This window comes from Meleagris gallopavo, chromosome 5, assembly GCF_000146605.3.
Source record: "Meleagris gallopavo isolate NT-WF06-2002-E0010 breed Aviagen turkey brand Nicholas breeding stock chromosome 5, Turkey_5.1, whole genome shotgun sequence".
Classification (NCBI taxonomy): Eukaryota; Metazoa; Chordata; class Aves; order Galliformes; family Phasianidae; genus Meleagris; species Meleagris gallopavo.
The window spans coordinates 42,439,661-42,463,030 of NC_015015.2; the positions used below are offsets into that span (position 1 = coordinate 42,439,661).

Sequence of the window (23,370 nt, forward strand, 5' to 3'; positions counted from 1 at the left end):
GGTAAATGTCATATTTCTGTAGTTTAAGTAATGAATTTGACATTTTTCTCTGTCTTGCTGCTCTGATCAAGGGTCCTTACACAAATATTGCTATAGGCAATACTCTGATCTACAGTCTGGTTACTAGTGAAGGAATAGTGCATGAAATCCAAGGTTGTTAGCTGTGAAGCTCCAAAATAGGAGCTAAAGACTGTAAAAGCAGCCTAAGAACCTATTTTTCATCACATATTTCTGTCTGATAATCAGAAGACATACTTTTAAAAACATGTTCTCTGATCTTTTTTACTGGAAAAATCAGAATGATGTATCTATGTCTTTGTTAAGAACTGTTCTGATTTAGTGATTAGAGAAGTTGCTACTTTCAATTCCCAGAAAAAGATCCTTAGTATGAGCAGCTTTTTATATCTTTATTAATAGATAAGTGTTTGACTATCCTGAGAGCTCTAATTTCAGCATATTCTCTGTATAGACTTGATTAGGTTCACTTCAGACATGTATGTCTTTGAAAAAAGCAGAGTAACATGAAGGTGTGTTTTTTTACAAAACAATCTCAAGCCTAAGTAGTTTTCTAGAATAATGAAAAATGGTTAAGGATACTGAACATCTAACTTCAAATATCAATGATAATTACAGATTGTCAGCCAACATAAGAATAAACAAAAAGATGATAAAGCAAATCTGGATTATGTCTGTCTGGCCTAGATTCAAATCATCCTGCCCTGTTCCTTTCTCTTCTTACTTGAACAAAGGTTTTTAATTGTGCCTGAACTGGCTGCCTAAATGCCTCCTTAGCTTCTGCTTGGAAGAAAACAAGAGCTAAATATTTTAACATTTTCAAGTATACTTTTTTTTTTTTTTGGCAGGCAGTTATAACACTGCATAGAAAAATTACATGGTATAAGGGTAGAGGAAAGGCATGGTCTGAGAACTGACAAACAAGAGGTGTCCCATTAAATAATGACTCACATCATGAAATCTATCTGTTATTTAAAGCACATGCACTTCCATGTGTTTGACCTTCAGTTCCATTAAGAGTAGCATCACTCTATTTCTATTTTGAAATGCTTCCTTAGCAAATATTAATGGTTCTTGGGTTGTAGCCCATATCAGAAAAGCAACAAATCAGATTATTTTGATAGAAAAATTTACTTTGGAAAATTTATGATGACCTGTTCAATATCTGAAGGAAGATCAGTGGTTGATCTTTTGGCTCCCTTTATCAGGCCAGTTCTATGAGTACATTACAGACATATCAAGTTATCAAGTAAGTGGTAGGATTTATGGTTATTTTGTTGGTACTGCTGTATGAAGTACCAACTGGTACTGTTTGTTTTCCCCCCACTGATTTGCTCTTTCTGCAGACTACATGAGAGTTGTCACATAGTCTAAGATTATGCTTGCCTTTCCACACTGCTCACATCATCCCCCAAGACATTTAATGCAGCAGTTTGTCAGTTAAGGTCACTAACAAGTTCTCCAGTAATCTCACAATCTGAGATATGCAGTCCATAGTTTTTACAGCTGATGCTCTGAACAAAGGAGTTTCAGATTATCTTTTTAAAAGCTTGTAGATACTTAATGCTACAGTAATTAAAAGATTACTGGTTAAAAGATTTTCCTTCTTTCTCCACTGATGCCTTGGAAAGGCATTACTTTGCATTATAATGGCTTTACTTACCTTCCCCTCCCATCCCAATATAAATAAGGTGTCTGTCGGCTGTGGATTTTGAAAAGCACTTGTAGCTGAGTATGTCTTCAAAAACTTGAGATCTCAGTTGCCCATGACATAAATTAGTCCTAACTTTCATAAGGCATGAAATTCTGTCCTCCAGACTCAGTGACTATAGCTGTTCCACTCCAAAAGAGTTGTCTAACGTCTAATCCCCTTTTTAACTTCATCAAGCAACTGTACGAATAGAGTAGCAGAGAGGCCATTAATATGCTTGCTTTGATTAGCAGGACAAGCAGCACATGAGCCTGCTGGAGCTACTTGACTATGTAGGCTCCCCGTGTGCTTTTCCAAAGATGAGGCCACACTTGAAGCTGCACTTTTGTCCTGCATGTTAAGCAACTCTGACTGTACGTGCAGCATTAGGTCTGCTTACAGTGAATGTTCAGCTATACCCAATTATTTAAATCAATAGCTTATTCAAGCTTACTAAGGCTTTGAGGGGGAGTAATAGTAATGTTATTTTAAAAGGCAAAATTGCTGTTTAGATTATTTAATTAAAGGTGCTTTTCCTTTTACTTTATCCTTATTCAGGCTGCCTGGAGCCTGAAAACACGAGCTTTGACAGAAATGGTGTATGTGGATGAAATTGAGATGGATCAAGAGGGAATAGCAGAGATGATGCTAGATGAAAATGCCATTGCTCAAGTCGCACGTAAGAACAACTTTCTCTTAAGTATGTTGAAGCAACAGGAGCTGTTTTGGTCAGGATTGCCATCAATCATAAAACAGTATGTGTTGAGGTGATGTATTATGGCTTTTAGCTATTGTTGCAAGAATAGTTTTCAGTTGCTTTCTGATTGCATTGATCACATGATTTTGATAGGCTTAGGCCTGAAATTTAGACAGCATTTTGTCAGTTTTTCTTCTAAATCTCTGTAGGTTTTTTTTTCTTCCCATAACTGTTGATTTCTTTCATTCCTTTCTGGCTTCTTCTCCACTGGGAAATGAGGGAAATATATACTCTTTATGTATTATGAATCCCATCCCTGTGCCTAGTTAATTTTAGTTAATTAGTTAATTTTAGATAGAACCACTACTGGTGACTATTGCAAGATGACAGGCAGAAATGCTTGATGTCAGCCTGGCTTAAGAAAACTAGAAAGTATTTAGATTGAGCTAAAGGTTATCTGTTTGGACAAGTCTGTCTTTTTGCTTGAACAGTGAAATGGTAGTGTCTCAGAGGTAATTACATTCTGAAGATGGAAGAAAGAAGAATGAAAAAAAGGACAGATGTGAGGTTTTATACTGGTGAAAAAATTAAGTCAAGAAACTATCTGCACATCAGTATAACTTCAGTTCTTTGAAATGTTTGAAATAAGAACTGTTTATAAGTACATAGATAATAAATAGATGATTTGACAAGAACTGCCTTTTTTAACATAAATCTCGTTTCCTTCCGTACATGTTAACAAAGCAGTGGACACACCAGCAAACGTGTATATCATACCACGCTTTTAACCAGATTTTTAAAATCGTCTTAGATATTCTTATAGGAGTCTATAAAAAATTATAATAGCATATCAATAAAGGTGATGGAAAATCTATATTCATGATATAGTAATTCTTAATGATCTAATGTCAAAACATTAGAAGCTGGGAGAAGGCCTGCCCTGTAGCTGAAGGCTTTTGCCTTAGTTAATTAAGTCCAGGTAGAAAATAAACCATTTTAAAATAGCTTGATCTTATAATTCCAATAGCCTTTATTTCTTAAACGCTATTCTGAGATGTTCTTCTTGAGAGGACAGTCTGTAGTATGTGTACAATGACAAAATTGTCTGCCTTCCCTGAGGAGAAGGGTTCAAATAGTAACTTAAACTAATAAAATGAATGTTGTACAGGTACTAGAGAAGAGTAATTTGAAATTGATAGCATTTCTTTAGGAAAAGTAAAGAGGAACAGCACATACTTCACATCTGTAGGAAAAGGATGAAAGACATAACTAGAGGAGTAGTATACAGAATATTACTTTTTCCCATGTTCATAAGAGGTTTCTTGCAATAATCTAACAACTTAATGATTGTGCAGTTTGTTTCTTCTAGTCTTCCTTCTCTAGTGCTATGACTGCCCACTTTGAGCAAGGAAATTTTCCATTTATTGTAAGACATAGGCATTTTTTAAAGACCCTTGGACAAGTGTGCAGTATCTCAAGTTGAAGTGAGAAATGCTCTTATTTTATAGGACCAGGAACATCTTTGAAACTCCCTGGAACTAGCCAAGGTGGAGGTCCCAGCCCAGCAGTTAGGTATGTGATCTTTTTTTTTTTTTTAAATGTGATCAGTTGTACATAAGCAAATCCTAAATTTAGCTTCCTAAAATGAAATATTTCAGATATAATTGCTTAAACTCTCTATCAGTAAATTCCAGTTGACATGAGGATAATGTGCTTAATATCTTCAGGCCAGTAACTCAGTCAGGAAGACCTATTACAGGATTTGTGAGACCAAGTACACAAAGTGGACGGCCAAGTACTATGGAACAGGCTATAAAAACACCTCGAACAGCTCTAACAGCTCGTCCAATCAGTAGTGCTTCTGGGAGATATGTCAGGCTAGGAACGGTAAGTTGCCTGACTGTTCTTAGAAAGACAGGTTTCTTGATCATTGTACCTGGGACAAATGACCTTGTATTTGAAATAAAGGTACATTTAAACTCAAGTTTGAAGAACATCAGCATTTTTATTTAAATTGTTTCCAAAGTCAAGTGTAGAAATATTACCTCATTAGTTTGCTAGTCTGTTCATGAACAAAATGTACACCAATCCACAAAAATTAACAGAAATCCACAAATTTACAAGTTTTGTGAGACCAATTTTTATTCACTGAAGATTAGTGAAAGGACTATGGCATGACTTTGCCATAAGCATGTGAAACCTCCAAGTTTTTTAGTTTACTACAAAGCAATTACTAATCTCTCAATATCTATCTCTTCATCAGATAAAGAAAATACAGTATATTTGATTCTGATCTATTGGCCAAATTAATACACTGCAACTGGCATGAATCTTTACTACCACTTAACATCATATTATTTACAAATTCTCACTATCATGAGTATGAACTGATCTCCTTAAACCTTTCTGGAAGATTTTTTTTGTTCCATATCTCACCTGACTTCAGTCCATATAACTGTGCAAGCTACATGCCTTTGCACACTGTGGAAGTAGTGAAGAGAGGGAAATAAAAGGAATTCCAGAATATAGTTCATGCAACCTTTTTCACAGGGAGTGTATGGGAGTAGGACAGATTCCTGACTTTCAGAAAAGATGAAAATCATGAAGAAGAATCCCTATCACAAAGCAGAAGAATACATCTACAACTGCATTGTTTTTCATCCTTTTGGTATATTGCTAATATTTTCAGAAATTTCTGGAAAAGTGTAGAGGTTCTTCCCACGTAAAAGCCTATTTCTTCCCTTCAGGCTTCAATGATAACAAATCCAGATGGCCCTTTCATAAATGTGTCTCGACTGAATTTATCAAAGTATGCTCAAAAACCCGAACTGGCAAAGGTATGTAACTATTTTGGTTATCACTGTGATATCTGTTTCTAATTTTCTGGCATCATTCTTATGAAGCTGTACATGGGATTGGGGATAGAAACAACGGAGAACTTTGTTCAAGATGTAAAATTGAGAAAAATTGTATCTTGCTTATCTTTTATGTTCTGGCAATGGTTAGCAGACTTGAAATTGAAAATATGTGTGAAGCGATATTGTTAAAAGTATAGGCTGGTAAAAACATTTGGATAGAATAAAATAGACTAATAGTACATTGCCTTGAACTGTGACTATATGCGTGATGAAGGGCAACTAAAAAAGAGTCAAGAGAAAAAAACACAGCAGAATACTTCAAGTTAGCTTCTCCATTCTAAAATATTAGTTAATATGTTTCTATACATGGTTAGCAATTCATTTGCTTTCTCAAGCTGCTTTTTAAAACTTGATTTAGATAGTAATTTCTAGTCTTGCTAAATAACGAAAGACTTGCAAACTATCATCTCCACTGTGGGCAGCTACAAACCAGTTCTTTTCCATTTTGGAAGAAACTGCAGGTCTTTTGTTCAGTTAATGCTCTTGTTAGCAATCACTCAGCACACATATTATTCTTAACCCACTAGAGTTTATAAAATAGGGAGAATGTAAGAAACCTGGAAGGATTAAGGAACACAAGATATGTCTCTAAGAAATTAAGCTTAGATCTTCTTAAAGACAGCTAGGTTTTATTTTTTCTTTGATAAATGTGTATACTATTTAAGTAGGTAGGTTAGCTTTCAGGCAAGTATTTATTCTTGGCAACAGCTCTCAAGAATGCAAAACAGATATTTTTAACAATTTTTTAATAGGCATTTTCTGGGAAGATGGAGTAACTCTGTCCTTCAATTTCATGTGAAAAGAAGCTTAAGCCAAAAAATATAAATCAGCAGTCCTCATGGAAACATCCATAGGCAGCAAGTGTACTTGTCAGTATTACAAAGCTAATACATTATGACATTAATGTTTCACACAGAATATAAAATCTTAAGTTTAAATTTGGAACTACATAGATTTATAACTTTTTTTTTTTTAACAGAATAAGATAGCATTAAGGCTAAAGCTAAAGCAGGAAGTGAGACTACAGACTACGTTTGTGTTGAATATCGTTGATTGAAGCTTTAAAACTCTTTGAGCCGTCACCTCTCTGAGGTGCAAGATAACAAAAAATCTTCTAGTTCTTAAATCCACATAACTAGTTTTTGTATTCATGTTGGTATTTACTTCTCCTATATACTTCTTCCTTATCTTTGGAAAGTGTATTTATCATCTCTTTTAAAATTATAATATCTATTTTTAAATTGCTTGGCTATGTCTTCCTAGTTTTTGAAGTATAAAGGAATGGACAAACAAAGTTTGCTAAGTCACTTATCTCTGCCTGTAGCTACAGTCAGCCCTGTTAAGGACTATTGCAGGAAACGCCATATTAGATGTAGGACTTGACTTATCACCTGTCCCCAGAGAGAACTGCTACTAAATCTCAGTTAGCAGTTGGTTTCTGCTAGGAAACAGGAAGTTTTCTCTTCTTTAGCTTTTGGTTTTTAATAGTTACTAAGATAATTCTAGTTATTTTTGTCTACATAAATGTTGAGTCATTTAAATCCTTTTGAAGATCATGTATATAGATAGATAGCCACAGTAAATTCCTCATGCTGGCCATCCAAGAAAATACCATCTTAATCACTTAGATTTACTCTTGCTGATTTTTTTTCCTTATTATTGAACTAGTAGAGGAGGTGTGCTACTACTTCTTAATTTTCCATTCTTTTGCTATTTTCACTTCTGTTCACCTTATAAATAAATGTCTATTCTATTTAATTTGCCTGTAAATGCATTTTTAGTAATCATCCTTTACTTTCTTTTAATCACCTGTGCAGATGCGTTTCTGAACAGAAGTAGAAGAAAAGTTGTGGTTTACTTCCTCACCAGAGACAACAACTTATTTGTAGTTTTCTAGTTTCCTGAAGGTGGATCTGGGCTAACATTTTCATCTAGGGAAGTTTAGGTTTTTGTTTTAATAGATACTGTGAACAGCAATTAAGACCTGAGATTTACATGCTCAGAAGGGTCAATTTTCAAAAAAAGTCACACTACTCAGTCATTACTGCCTTAATACATTTCTGGCTTCAAGACTCTCTTTAGAAATCTAGTTTCTTCCAACATCATTATATTCACTTTAAATACCAACTCTGTTACCTGTTATGTACTCCTTAGTATTCCAGTTTAGAACAGCTAGAAGGTAGTACTAGCCATTTAGTTTTATAAAGGGCTAGTCAAAAATGAAGCAAAAATGTTGTAGCAGTTAGCATAGCACAGGAATCGTTACTATTTTAAGCTTTGTTATGATTATGGTGTGTATGAATTTCAGAAATGTGATATCATTATCATTTATGAATAAAAAAGCATTTTTTCTTTTACAGATCCCCAAATTTCATAGCTTATTGAGTGTTGTTTTTTTTTTTTTTTGTCTTAAGACATGTAATGCTCAGCTTTAGTTTTAGTTTTAAGGACCAAAGCTTAAAAACGCTGATCTCTTGGAGCAAGTTAAATTCATTTCCTGTAGTGACAATGTAGCACATCAACAGATTTTGTCTGTTCAGGTCTTAGTGAAATGTATATTTCAGTTGCTGAAATGTGTAAATATAATTGCTTGCACAAAGAATTATATTCTACCAGATGTAATCAAGATTCTGAATTACTTTTAGATAACATTTACTATTTTTCACCTTCAAATATAACTGTTTTAAATATTCTTCTGACAGGCACTGTTTGAATATATTTTTCACCATGAAAATGACGTTAAAAATGTGAGTAATTCATATATTCCATTTTCAGTTTTTATTAAGTATCATTCTGTTATTTCTTTTAGTATTCTATTCTATTAAACTAAGGATCCAGGTAGTGCATCATATCTTAATACAGAAGTGCAAATACCAAGATACTGATTATTCCTTTTTTTTTTTTTTTTTAAAGCAAAATATTCTAATATTGTAAAATTAGATCCCTTATCTATCAATATGGTAAGAATCTCATAATAAATGATTTCACATTTACAGAATTTACTGGAGTCTGAGCAGTAGTACACATCAGATTATTGAACTGTCTAGAAGATTCAGAGCATTCAAGGCCTGACATTAAGTGATAGGACATAGATAGCCTATTACAAGAAGAAGGTGAAAATATTTGATAGAGTACAAGTAGTTAGTTATTGTCTTGAGCATTGTTTGACATTTCAAGCCACTGAGATTGTTGCTTATGCATTTGTGTGTGTGGAAATGAAATGTATTAACTACAGAAGAATAAAATATCAATAGAAGTTTGGACACTTTTGTTAGAAATGTAATTCCATAGCATTGAGGTGTTCTGTAGTCTCAAGGGAAAGAGTATATTGTCCACACCATTGTCTATAACATTTTTTCTCCACAAGTTTTCCTAATGATATAGTTTGCCTCTTATGCTATACAAAATTTTTCTTCTGCTGTTCTTCATATGTTGTTGCACTGAGTTGGAAGATCAAATTTGAGTACATATTGTTTAAACTTTGAGAAATAAAGGTTGCAGAATTTTTTTGGCAGCTCATCCAGGGAAATAATTAGTTTACTGAATAAATAAAGTGTCAGAATATTTCCGTACTCTATAGGATATGTGTATCAAGTTGAAATAGAATCAAAATTTCTGCTTGAAGTTTCTATTAGAGAATTGCTAGTGTCAGTAGTGCATTCTGCTGGACTCCTAACTGGTTGTGATTAGATACGAAGTTAAACACCAATGCTACATCTTTGACACTGTCATTTTCCACAGTTAATAACACATAAATATATTTCATTGTTGACAGCGCAGATCAGAATCAATTCCAAATGTACTGCTACGTGGAGCTTTTAATCTAGTATCAAATGATTCTAGTGGTACACTGTCAATTTATTGCATAGCATTTTTCTAAGAGGATTGAATTGCAATGCACTGTTAATCCAAAATGTGGTTGAACCAGTAAGTGCAATTGTCAGATACATCAGAGAGAAACTGCAATTAGCATTTACATATTCTCATAATCAACATCAAGGGCCTGCTTTTTATGCCTCTAATAATAGGAACGCTGTTTGTTACTTGGAACTCTGTTCACTAAGAATTGGTCCCAGAATGTAACCCATACTTGAAGGATCCTTAGTCTGGTCAGATAATTTCATATAATGCAAGTAATTTTCCAAGCACTCCAAAAAAACGCTCTTAGAAGAATTCTACGGCATGTGCTTTGAAATCTCTGCTGAGAGTCCAGGATTACCGACTGACTTATAAGAAAAGTTTTGACTCTGTTTTTTTATGCACCCAGTAAATCTTAAAGCAAAGAAGTGTCAGTGTTGCTTAGTCACCACTATTTATTGTATAATGATAGAGAGTTTGACACTTTCGGTTAATAATAGCATCTTGTCCATGAAAAAAAAAAATGTCTTAGTTCACAGTACAAGGTGCCTTTAGTTTGCAGTGGGTTTTACTAAGGTTTTTTGGGGTACTGTTCAGTTTGCTTACTCATGCTTGAATCTATTTCTCTTTGTTCCACACTTTCTTCTCTACTATTTTCAATGCAGTTCAGTTCTCCAAGCTGTCCTTCCTTCCTGTTGAATCTCATCTGCATGAAATTTTCATGAACTGAAAAATAAATAATTTTGGCTTTAACTCAGCTGTGTCACTGTTGATTCACCCTTGCTAACAAAGACATTTCACTGATTCGTTTTCTCCCTTCTCCCTGAAAAGATTGTGATCATTTTGGATTCAGTAGACATGTTGATGGTTTAAAAGTTGACTGGAATCTGACTTGATCATCCAACATTCAGTGATATTTCTTGCATCTCTGGAAAAAAACAGCTTTCTGCATAAGATGAGATGAAAAAGCTTGGAAAGAGTTTAGATCAAATCCTGGGAAATTGGCTCAGTGTGACTGCACTGATGGAAGAACCTCTACTAGCAATCTATCTGCATGGCTAGAATTTAAAGATGATTTCCTGCAGTTTTACAAATAAAACACGAAAGTAACAGTGAGGGTATGTTCCTTTGTCACCCTGCTGATCTGGAACAATGTGTTTTCAACTGCATTATTATTTTAAAAGCAAGGGCAGCAGTTCTATCACTTTGCTTCTGTTTAGTATTCAGCCAGTCTATAGAAAGAAAAAAAATGTCATGGCAATTTCAGTTGGGAATATCATTAATCAGTGTGCATTCAACCACACAAATAACACTAGAAACTCAGTTTAAATTAACTGTAAGTATATCTGTAATCTATCAATTGTCATAACCTGGGGGAAGGAAGAAGAGCAGTGAGCTTATTCAGCACATGGAAATGCATTCAAAATTCTTTCATCTACCTTAATGAAATACTTCTAATACTAATACTAATAATTCTAATACTTGTAATACTAATACTTCTCTGAAGAAACTCCTATTACCCTATGCATTATTTTCTTGACTTGTTCTATTTTGAAGACAGGCTTTCTATATTCCTTGAGTATTTCTAAATGCCATTTTATGGCCTATGTGCAGTAAGAGCAGAGCAGTTTAAAAGACTTGTCCAGAAATAGTTCAGCTTCTACTTATTTCAACAGGAGGCTGTGACATTGTATCCTACCACTGTTTGTAGGTAGATGATGATAACAACACATTTTGTCCTGAGGCAGAACAAAGAATGTATGATATATCCTTGGGGTCCAGAAATTAAGACCTGTGATACACCCTTGTTCTTCGTAATAATTTGAAGTTAATATACTCTGATAGAAATCTATTTATAATGGAATGATTTACAAACCACAGAATTTCAGAAGACACTCATCCAAATAAATTGTTTTAAATTGACCATGGTTGATGTCATTTACTCAGCTGTTTTCTAGATTATCCTGTGTCAGTTTGCCTGCAAGTAAGAATTTAGTCAATAACAATTGCTGGAAGAATTGTTTCTATCCAACAGCATGTGAAAGAAGCAATAGATGCCTCCTATTGTTTCCATATATATAATTTCTTGATTATATACAATTTCTTGATGACAATGCCATGAATGAAATAACCGAGTTTGAAATAAATATGTGTTTACTGATTTAATTTTGCAATACAATAGTATAATACAGCTTGTAGGACTGTAGTAATATAGCACAGTTTAGTTAAGGAGAGTAATTGTTAAAAAAATAAATTTAGTCTTAAATTTAGACTTTAAAAAAAGTCTCAGAATCATGCTAAATATAGCATGAAAGACCTCCCAGGATTAATGTTGTTGATGACAGAGACTCCTGCGTTCATGAATAAATATGCTAAGTGCTCTAAGAGTCACAGTCTCAGCTGACCAGTATTCCCAGATGATATATACTAGTTTGTATCTTTATCCTAAAATTAATTAAAACTTTTTGGACAATCCTTTTTTTTCTCTTTTTTTTTCCCCTGCTACGTATGTTACAAGTGAAAATCCTTGAAAGTAGGTAACAGTGTCTGTCAATCTACAGTCTTCACTGTCTTTCTCTACTAGATATTAGTATGACTGTACCAATACTCAGCAATGCGCAGGGCTGGAGAACACTTTGAACACTTAGAACTGTTATTATTGTTTTTAAATTAACATGCTGTGCAGTTTGAACGTTGATTTGTACCTTAACTGTGTGATTGAAAAAGAAGTTTGCATCAGAATGAAGCTGAAATATTTTGAAAGTCTGTTTTAACAAATTAACATTTCAAAGGCCACATTGTCAAAAGAATTCATTGTAATACCATCAGAAAGTCTTAACTACTGGTGTGCAGGAATCTGATGCTGATACGCATAAAGACTTTTTTGGCAAACTCTGCAGAAATGTTGATAATATTTGTGGGTTTTGTGATTACATGTAAAAGATCAGGAATAGGATATTCCTACTCCTTTCCCATTTCCTTAACAGAAAAGTATAAAAACAGGATTTACTGAGTTTCAGAAACTGATTTCAGAATAAAGTTGTGCTTTGTTTCTTGATGCTAGTAATAAGATCACAGTAAGATTCCAACGTCTGCACTAACAGCAAAAGTACTCTTGTTATGGTCTACTACGCCTGAAGCAGTCTTAGTTCCTGCTTCCCAATAGCAGCCAGAATTGTTAGCCTTGCATAAAATAGTTTTCAGAAATAATTAGGATACCAGAAAGAAAGCTGAATGTGTAGCTACAGAAGGGATGGCTGTTTGAAATTCAGGCCTTCTCCTTGAATCCTTGTCACCAGAACGCTCTAAGGAAGGCTCTTTAAAGTATGTTATTTATAGGATGATCCTTACTTCTTTTATGTGGCTGCTTGTGGCCTGTTTGAAACAGGTGTGGTATCTGACAGATGCACACATTCTTTACAAATTTGAAAACTCAGCTGCTTTCCAGAATTTTCTCAGTGAAGCATACCAGTATAGAATTGCTTATGTACCTTCAGTTGAAAGTATTTGTATAGAAAGGATGCGTGATTTTTTTCTTGAAGCAAGTTTTTCCCCATGTAGCTGTAGTCCAGGAGTCCTGTTGTGCAATTTGCAAAGCTATTAAGAAACAAAAGGCAGCAAAGATAATCTCTGGCATCTGAGGGCTTCTAGGATTCCACATACCTGAAACAAATAGTGACTTCAGGGATGTAAGCAGTCCTCAGTTTTCTCACTTCTGTCACAGAAGCTGAGATTGACAGCTGTCTCTCAACTTGAGGACACTATCAGAACAAATCCTTAAACCAAATTGCTACAAAAAACATTCTTTTTCACAGAGGCAAAAGAGAGCAACCTGTTTAAGTTGATGCAGTTCCACTGACTTTGCCACTCTTTGTTTATTACTTCAGCCTCAGCTAGCAAAAAACAGGAATCAAGCCCAAAGGCAGGTGTCACTAAATTAGACTCTGTCGTATTTCAAGTATTTGACAATTTTTTCCTGGAAACTATTGCTTTTTGTGCAACAAGTTGAGCAGTGCACAGAATTCTTCTACATTATTTGTAACAGACATCTAGTTTCTTATCTCTGTGATCTATAAAGTGTTCATTAAAACAGAGAAAATAATTTCTTTGTTATATTTCTTTATGCTTTAAAGCTTTTAAGACTATTCCTAAAACAAAAAGCACATTGTGTCACCTTGATATATTCTCTGTAAAACTGGAATTTTGAATAAACAAATATAATATTTGCTTTTTGGTAGCTTTTGGTACAGAAAACATCAGTTTAAGAGAAGTCTAGAAATGATAGCTAAAACACAAAAAGCCACAGATTCTGTCTATGATAGCCAATGACAGCACATTGATGAGTGTACCTGTGTTTCCAGTATACCAGGTAGAAGAGATCCTAGCATTCCACCCTTATCAGTAGCTATTTCTTGAGATTGTCTGTTTTTACTATTGTGTAATTATTTACATAACCTGAGAGTTCCAAGAAGTGGAGGCAGCCTGATACTAGCAATGAGATGACAATTTTTGTAGTATTTCAAACTGGCAGAACAATTTCTTTAGTATATTTCTACTAGTTTTCAACAACTTACCATGAACCAAGAAGGGAAGTCTGGAGTTCTGAAGCTGCAATTTAGAACTCTAATCAAATTAATTTTGTATTTTCTTCTTGCACTACCAGAAACTATTAGGAAAAAAGTTATCCTTTCAACTACTTTATGCAACAAACTGTAAAAATAGAAAAGAAATCTGTGCACTCACTCAGGTTTACCAGGACTGTTTGTTCAATGTTTTCTCTTTAGAAAAGTTTTTATGTTGTTCACTTCATGTTTCTTTTTCTCTATGTAAATATTGAAGATATTAATGTTAAGATGATGGGTTTGTTTTGGAAGGCTCTAGATTTGGCAGCCCTTGCCACTGAACACGCACAATTCAAGGACTGGTGGTGGAAAGTCCAAATTGGGAAGTGTTTCTATAGGTAAGCCGTTGTTCATTTCTTCAGTGATCAGTGAGTGAAAGTGCAGGACCTGAGCTGCTGTGTGCTGAAGAGTCAAAAATAGTTCAGTGTTTTTTAGTTAGAAAGGTCTGTACTTTAATACAAGGAGATTAGGGTCTGGTGCTGAAGGTGAAAGAGCCAGTATTGAGTACCTTTAAATAACTAAATTATTTGCAGCTTCAACTTCATTAAAGTTTTTTGAAGGCACTGTTTGAAGAGTCAGTAAATAAACAAAACTACTGTTAACAGAATGAACGTAGGTGATGAAAGAAATAACAGTTAAACAAGACAGCTTTGTATTGGGCAGGAAGACCCAAGGAGTAGAAATGCAGGATTATAATGAGATGATGGCAACTGAGAAGACTGGGCCACTGTTATATTTGTTCCAGAAGACGGAAACCAGAAACAGTGTTATTATACTGTTATTATTAACAATATACAGCCAGAATACATTGTCATCTGGGGACTTGTGCAAGACCCAGAAGTTCTCATGTTCCTCTGCAAACCTGTGTAAAAAAAACCAGCAAGCAATGTCCTACTGTCCTTTCTATTATCTATCCAAAGTAGCAGAAGTCTCTACTGCTATTCATAAAGCAGTAGGTTTCACATGGAACTATGCATTATTTTTAAGAGTATTTACGTGAATGAGAAGAGAGAACTATTGTTAGTAAGATTAAAAATGCTAAATAGGGTTCTCTGTATTCACTGGGAAACATACAGTGACCGTAGATGAAAAAAGACTGATAATGTTCTAATTTAGTAATATTAATTTTCATGACAGGAATATCTATGGGTTTTTGTTGTTGTTGTTGTTGTTTTTCAAGAAAGAGCAGTGAATGACAAATACTAAAAGAATGTTAACTTCATATGTTGTCAAAAATATTTTTTACAGTCATTCAAAGTGCACTTATATCAGACAACTAGGATCACATATTGTTGTCTTCCATAGAATTGTGATGTCATGAATTTGTCTTTTTCATAATTTTAAATGTTTGTCTTTATAATCTCAATATATTCAACATAAGTTTTCTTTGCGTGACGTTAAAGTATGGTTTTGGACAATTCCTTTTTGGTTTAGTGTGCCCTGCTTCATTAATTAATAAGCTTTTATTTAAAAAAGAAAAACAAAAAAACCCTCAACCTTCTACATCTCTCTGTCGTCTCTTTAGGTTAGGATTATTTCGAGAAGCTGAAAAACAATTCAAGTCAGCTCTCAAGCAACAGGATATGGTTGATACAATCTTGTATTTGGCAAAAGTAAGTCATTTGCTTATTTCAGAGTGAATTGAAATTCCAACTTATCGTTGAGAAGTCCATACACCAGAAAAGCTGAGTATTGAGTTTGATAACACCATTGAGTTTATAGTGTATGATCTCCACATAAACATGAGATAAAAGATGCTTACAGTTGAAATTGAAATCTATAGTCTGAAAAAGATTTTGAACCTTCCAGATTTCATGAAAAAAAAATCCCTTTTGGTATCTTACTCTGTTCTTTGCTCTAAAGTCCAGTGAGATTACACAGCTAAATAATTATTGGAGTTTCAGTATGAGGAATAGTGTAGCTATCCATGGTCTCCTAGGAAACTAATGGAATAAATCAGTAAGTGAAGAGTGAAGATCAAAATCATAGTTTCACAAGCAAAATCAAAACAAACTGAGAAAGCAGTCAGAGACCTTGAAGAAAAGAATGTTCTGCTTAAATAAAGGCATTAAAATCCTTAAGAAAGCAAATAGCACAGCTGAGCCTCAGAATTACTTATTTGCAGATCTCACACACATCAGACTCTAAGCATTTTCCAAGACATTCAAAGTGAGATTGCCTCTGAGAAACTAAACCTGCATTTTTCTTCCTGTAGTACTAAAAAGAGATGAAATCAGTTTTGCTGTCAGCTCTTGTCAAGGCAGCTGTCTCAAATCTATCCACAAATCCTCATTAGCAGTAGATAATTTAGTTATTCATATTATGATACTTGCTGTACCTTTGTATTCTTGAGCTGTTTACTTTTGGTTTGTAAATTACCATTTATATCTGAAGATGTATCTTCAGTACAGCAGTTTGAGTTAGTTTATTCATTGAGCTTAGTCATTTTAGAATTGTATCACTAACAGGAGTCACTCTGCAAAATACATTATCTACGAAGAATGATCCAACTAACATTGGATTGGACTAACAAACAGTGATTTATTATGGGAGATGTGTACTGCTATTTCTCACCACCAGCTCATGTAAGAGCAGGTTTGAACTTCTACTTCCCACTCCATAGACCAGCTAGCTCAAGTAGAAGGCATCACACAACATGAGTTAGTGACTGTGGGTGGACAGGCAATAGAATAGGACACTGAGTTATATCTTGATCTGACAATACTGAGAAGATAAATCTTGAGTTAAGCAGCCATTGAAAAACTAATAGGATTACCTCAAGTTCAGTGTAAACTGACCAATACTGCACTCCCTATTAGTTTTCTTGTTACATTCTCTATAACAACAGTTAGCAAGAGTTTGTTAGTTCTATTTTAAGTTTTCCTGAAAGCTAACTCCTTTGAAATGTAATTTATGAAAGAAAGGTTAAAAGATTGAAAGAAAACTGAAAAAGTAGAGACCATTAAAACAAGTCAAGATTGTTGAGAAGTTACAAAGTATTTCATGACCCAGACTGGCTGGGATTTTTATACCAGGGTAAAAGATAAAATGTACTTCATAAACAAAAAGATTTTTAAAAAGGAATATATCTTATGGAGTTTATCTCCTCTTTTTAATAGTTCTTATTCTAACAATATGAAGATAGCTTCATAGCTAGATGAGGTAAAAAACCAAACATGCAAACAAATAAACTTCCAGGTTACTAAAATTTCAGGTATGTCAAGTATTGCTATTAAATGTGATATTTTTCCATCAGGAGCACTCAAACACTTTCCTACTCAGTGGGAGACAGATAAGTCACTGTAGTCATCTAGTTTCTCAAAGTAGGTGAGTGAGGAGGGTTTCCTTTGCTGTAGCTGCTTTTTAAGATATCCCGCAACGGGAAAGCTTTAGATTTGTACTCTTAGACTGCTGCAGAGGTGGCCCCTATCAACACATTGACATCCTCTATCTAATTATCACACAAAGTTATCCACATCACATGTGGTCATAATCAGCATAGAAGCCAAAATCACAAGGACTGAAGTGCCTTCTTGCTGCTAAGGGATTTTATTATTTATGTGAGAGGAAAAGCTGGCAGAGCATTAAGGAAATTTGACAGCATCACTGCCTGGTGCAGTAAAGTCTAATTAGACTAAGTAAAATATTTTGTTATTTCAGCACTATCAACCTGAATATGCAGTACTTTCAAGCCCAGATATACATTTTTAGAACTATATTAAACATGAAAATATTCATGGTAATACGTGCACCTCAGTGTCAAAGTTTTATTATTTTGATATGGTGATAACCTTTTTTAGCTTATTAGTAATGTCTAGATTAATTAATAATGTCTAGATGATATAAATTCAAATGTAATTATCTTAATTAGCCTATTATATTAATATATTAATTAGCCTATTTTATCTTTATTCAGTATTAGCTGCCTTATTTTTGTAATATTATCCACAATCTCAGCTAATGTGGGAGGATTCATTCCTTCCATTTAACCTCCCTTGTAGAACAAGAGTATGAGTATAAAAGGACATTTTAATTTTTTATACACTTTATTTTCTTAGGTGTATGTGCGTTTGGATCAGCCTGTAACAGCAGTAAACCTTTTCAAGCAAGGATTAGAACGATTTCCAGGAGAAGTGACACTTATTTGTGGAATTGCCAGAATCTACGAGGTATGCATGCAATATGTAATTGTGGCCAAGGTTAGCTGCCCAAGCAAGTAGAAGAGCCAGCAGTTGAATATAAGTGTAAAGACATCAGAAATTAAGCACACTGATCTACAGTATTAATTAATGCAATAATACAATCTAAGATTCCGAAGTAGTGTTAGGGGAGTCTTGGACACTTATTTCAGTGGTTTGTTACAACAGTGGGATCCTATTATCCCTTGTTCAGATGTGCAGAACATTAAAATCTTAAAATCACATTAAATCAAATGTTCCAGATGTTGTCCATGTATCTAGGTCTAGTTCATCTACAAGTATTTTAAATTGGACTAGAACTGCTTAAGTCACCAACAGCCTGCTGGCAGAATGGAGCAGCGAGATAGACTACTGATAAGGGTTGTCCTTATTGTCCCATAAGTCACAGTTGACTTGTTAAGCTGGTGAGGACAGTTGGAACATGTTTCTTAGTTATGGAAATAGTTGTTATTTTAATTCGGATTAGTTTTAAAGTAGTTGTTTCAGTTTAGCTTGGTAACCACATATTTTGCATTTTTGAAATGTGTATCTTCATGTTAAGTAGTGGACTTAATGATTATATTCCCAAACCAATGTTTAAAACAAAGTCATGAGGTGCTCTTTTTTCTACATTCATATTTGGCATTCTTTCCTATTCTCATCATTTTCATCTAACCCCTAAGCATTAATCCATTTTCATATTAAATCCTTTTTGTCCTTCAGCAAGGAAGAAAATATCTGCATAATTTTGGAGGCATTTCTTTCTGAATTGTTAAGCAGTTTTTAATATGGATATGATTTTGCAGAACCATATACATAACATTGCATAACCCTTTAAGGAATTATTAAAGAGAAGCCTGCAGTTGACAGGGTATAGTTTTTACACTGACACCTGAGTGCAGGATTATAGCTTTATTAGCAAAGATTTGTACTGCAGCAGAGGGCTGTTCTGCTACACAGTCATAAATGGAATATATGCATCAGGCATCTTAATCAGAACTTTTCTCTGCCACTGCTTTCTAGTTGCAGAAAGAGTTATGGACCTTATTTGGTTTTAAAAAAAGCATTCGTACAGGGACAGCTTTAGTACTGTTTCCTTTAATGGCAGGAAATACATTTTTAATGGCTGAATGTGCTGCTAAGGGTAAATAAAAGTTTGTTCTTTCTCTAGATTGAAAGTACAATCTATCTACAGCACACAGGTAGAAACTATTCCTCTCTGAACACAGAAGTGTGTTTTTAACCACTTTATTTTCTTCTAATATGGAACAAGGTCTTGTGGTGACGTGCATTCCTCAGAAACAGTGATGTTGTTTACAGCAAAGAATCCACCCTGATTCATTTGCCTACTAGCATATATCCAAGCATATTTTGAAATAAAATATAGTTCTCTGAACTGGCATATCCTAGCGAGTCCAAGTTTTGGTAATATATCCATGATTCCTGTTTTCAAAGGCACATTCTAATTCTTCATGTACAATTATACTCTCATTTATGTTCAAAGCAATTCATGAGTTGACTTAGAAAACACTGAAAATTATGGAGACATTGTCAGGGGAAATAAGTTTTCTGTATGATTTCCTACTGGGAAATTGGCTGGACAGTACTGCGTATCTTAAGGTGTTGTACAAAAACTAGCAAATACTCATTATACATGCTGAGCTTATGGCCAGTCTTTCTTGAAAAAATATCTTTTTTGTACCAATGGCATGGAAGTATGACAAGTACAGCTAGCATTGATAAATGCATTCTTCTCATGGATGTGTGTCACTTCAGAAGTTGCTGATCAGTGATTTAGCACTGTACAATTAGTGAACTGTAAAAGCATACAGTATTACTCTCAATTAAGTACTGTGCAGGACACAGATAAAGCACTCAGTAGATAGACATTTGGGTAAGTTTTATTATAAAAAATTGCTGATAAAAGTAGAATTAATCTGATTTTTCCCCCTTATATAGGAAATGAACGATATATCTTCAGCTGCAGAGTACTATAAAGAGGTCTTAAAACAAGACAATACTCACGTGGAAGCAATAGCATGCATTGGCAGTAACCGTTTTTACTCAGACCAGCCTGAGATAGCTCTGCGGTTCTATAGGTATCTGTTCTTGTGGGGAGGGAGGAGGAACTGGATGCATAGAAGGTTGATAGGGTTGGCTTTTGTAATGCTGACAGGAAAACAAGAATGCTAAGAGATAGACATTGATAAAGTTTTGGACAAAGATCACCATAAAATCAGCTCACTAATTTACATATCTTCTCTGCCAGTGATAATTACATCTCTCTCAAAAATTTCTCATTGCTGCACATGAAGCTTGTAGAGGTATCAAGAGGTTATTTAAATCACCAATTGTTTGATTAATAAACCAGAAATGATCTCTCACAACATGAGGCAGTTTAAGAACATTGTACCTTACTCTCAACTTCATTTGCTTTCAGGAGGCATATGGGCTTCCTATTCAGCCTTTGGAGAAGGAGAGGGCTTTGAAAAACTCTACCTGAAGGCATGGGTAGTTGTGACCACAAAACCTCTTACTTGAATGTGGACTGGGGTTCCCTTGTGTTTTGCTGCAAGTAATAAAAAGACATTTAAATGATGCCTGTTTTTTTTATTTTAATACAGCCACATTGCGAAGGAGTCTGACTCATATTCCTAAGTCTAGGAATGTATTACCGACTGAAGTCGGCACAAGCACTGCTACGTCATGTCTGGTGTACCTGAGCTGCCTTATGCTTTAAGTTTAGAAACTCACAGTGATACCGATGACAGCAGCCCTCTTAAACCCTGGCCCTCTTAGCATATCTGTTTTCCCTATAAATGTTAATCAGCTGAATTTTATAAAACATCTCTATCCTAAAAGACAAAATCGATTTGAATCAAAACTTGACTTATGCTTCAAAAGTAAGATCAGTGTAGATTCATATACTAGATGCAGTGGTACTGATTAAAGAAGGATAGGAATGAAACAAAAATTTGAAGTCTGAAGAGTTATGAAGAATAGCTGGAGAAAATTACAGCCTGATTGAGGTTAAAGGACTGGAAAGAGGAAATGGAGAAAATCTGTGTACAGCTCTGTTTTACAGTAAAGTCAGATCACGTGACGCTGTCAAAATGCCAGAACTTATCTAATTTACATGAAGACTGTTTTGTACAGCTTTAATTCTACTAACCAGAAGTGCTCTGCACTGCCCTTCATGAAACCTTAACCAAATGTTGGACTATAACAAAATTGTCTGAGCACAAAATAAAGTTAACTTACATGGTTACCACACTCTTTTGGAATAGGGACTAAGGAGAAGATAATTTTGTCATTAAGAATAGAACTCATATTTTAAATTGATCTTAAAAATAAATTAATATTTTCTTTCAATCTAGACGGCTCCTGCAGATGGGTGTTTATAACTACCAGCTTTTTAACAATCTGGGCCTCTGTTGCTTCTATGCCCAGCAGTATGATATGACACTAACTTCATTTGAACGTGCGCTGTTTTTGGCTGAAAATGAAGAGGAGACAGCAGATGTGTGGTACAACTTGGGACACGTGGCTGTGGTACGAAAAATACTAACAGTCCTTCTAAAAAAGTATTATTTTACAGAAACTGGAAAATAGCTTGGAAGGAATCTCTGTCGTACTTTGAAATATGAAAGCTGATATTGTCATGGATAAAGTACAGTACAGTACTTAACTAAGGGTTTATTTGCATTTCAGGAGAGAAGAAGAGGCAAAGTTTGATCACAGAATAGAATTTACTCCTACTAAAAGACACTCCCTCCCCAACCATCTTCAGCCTTCCATTCTTTCTGAAAATTTGCAATATGTCCCAGCCCTTAGGGGCTAGTCCAACAAAAAATTGCATTCAAGATATTTTTCTCTGGGCTGTAACTTATGTGACATAAAACATCAGATTGATTTTCTGGTCATAAAAATGCTGAGCAGTGGGTAGCTGGGGAGGCATGTTACCCTCTTATGGTAGGCAACAAAAGTATTTTGTAATTATGTAATAAAATTTGTTAACTTTTTTGTGCACTAATTCGTATTAAGTGACCATTTTTATGGATCTTCTGCCAGAAGTTGTGTTAGATATCTGTTTATCTGCCCAGAATAGGGTTACTAAATAATGTTTTTGTTAGCTTTCCCATTACAGGGTCTGTCCAAATGCTGATTACTGTTTAACTTAAGTCAGAGAGAAACTCAGCTGTTCTTCTTGTTTGTACAGTAACTAGGATAAACACATTAATTTATACTGCCTAAAGCACCAAAAACTGAACTGGTATGCGTGTATTTTTCATCATTTTTCACTTAGAAGATTTAACCTGATGCTGTATCAGTCTTGTCCTAAAACTAGAGCATTAAAGCAGTCAGTGGCTCCATACAAAGAGATTAATCTCCCTTTTTCTATCTTGTAATAAGTAGCTTTATATGGCTTTTTTTTTAATCCATGAAGAGACTGAGAAGCAGGATGATTTTTTGCCTGGAGACATTTCTATTTTCCTTACCTTGTTATAAAAGGTATCATATTGCATCGTCTTTAGACGATACTCTTGCCATCTAAAAGTTAAATTGGATGAACTGAATCTCACTTGAAGCATGGAAATTTGTCCTGGAGAGGAACAATGCTGTCTGGATAAAGAATGAGAAGCAAATGAGATGATCTGGGAAGAAAGCACACATGGTTCTGATCAGCATGTTTTTATTGTAATTTGCACTTCATGGTAGTACATATGGATGAAAAAGATAACCAAGACTGCAAAACAGATGCATGTTGTTTCCAGTATTTTCACAAATTAAAATGCAGTTTTTATTTTTAGGGGATAGGAGACCTGAATCTGGCTTACCAGTGTTTCAAACTGACCTTAGTCAACAATAACGACTATGCAGAAGCTTACAACAACTTGGCTGTGCTGGAAATGCAAAAAGGTCACATTGAACAGGTTGGTGTTGAAGATGTACCTAAGCAGAATGCTTCCTCTGGCCTGCTTATACTAGAACACGTCAGGAAAGTTGGTGGCTCATTTTACCTAAAGTGGGTATGCTGTGTTATGTTGCAGTTAGCTGTGTAATTAACAAACACAGCTGGCTGAAAGCAATCACTTTTATACACATACAGCAAAATATAGTATCTGTTTGTTGAACCATTAGAATTAATGTGGACTATTTTAACCTTTCTGCCTGGGAGCAAGACTATTTTTGGGGTACATGTAGACATTGGGGAGCTACAATATAGTATAATATAATGGCTCTTTAAAATACATTTTTTAAGAGCAAATCATTCTGAAGTTAGCTTTATTCAGGTAGGCTGGAGATCACCATGGAAATGAGCCCAGCACTGGATGTTTTCAGTGACAGATGAAGTTGAGTTTTGGTTTCAGTTTCGTATTCAGTCATACTA

General features: G+C 34.6%; 1 protein-coding gene across 5 annotated transcripts in view; it reads left to right on the plus strand.

Annotated features, from left to right (window-relative positions):
• TTC8 (tetratricopeptide repeat domain 8) overlaps window positions 1-23,370 on the plus strand; it is a 36,330-nt gene that overhangs the window by 9,761 nt on the left and 3,199 nt on the right. For 4 of the 5 annotated variants that reach the window (XM_010711809.3, XM_031553638.1, XM_019615818.2 and 1 more), the window contains 11 exons: window positions 2,264-2,384; window positions 3,911-3,974; window positions 4,130-4,289; window positions 5,150-5,239; window positions 8,023-8,067; window positions 14,053-14,138; window positions 15,326-15,413; window positions 17,859-17,969; window positions 19,938-20,077; window positions 21,356-21,530; window positions 22,790-22,912. In XM_010711809.3, the coding sequence (XP_010710111.1) occupies window positions 2,264-2,384; window positions 3,911-3,974; window positions 4,130-4,289; window positions 5,150-5,239; window positions 8,023-8,067; window positions 14,053-14,138; window positions 15,326-15,413; window positions 17,859-17,969; window positions 19,938-20,077; window positions 21,356-21,530; window positions 22,790-22,912 (1,203 nt within the window). Of the gene's footprint in view, window positions 1-2,263; window positions 2,385-3,910; window positions 3,975-4,129; window positions 4,290-5,149; window positions 5,240-8,022; window positions 8,068-14,052; window positions 14,139-15,325; window positions 15,414-17,858; window positions 17,970-19,937; window positions 20,078-21,355; window positions 21,531-22,789; window positions 22,913-23,370 lie in introns of those variants that run through there. The other variant, XM_031553639.1, reaches the window with a different exon arrangement.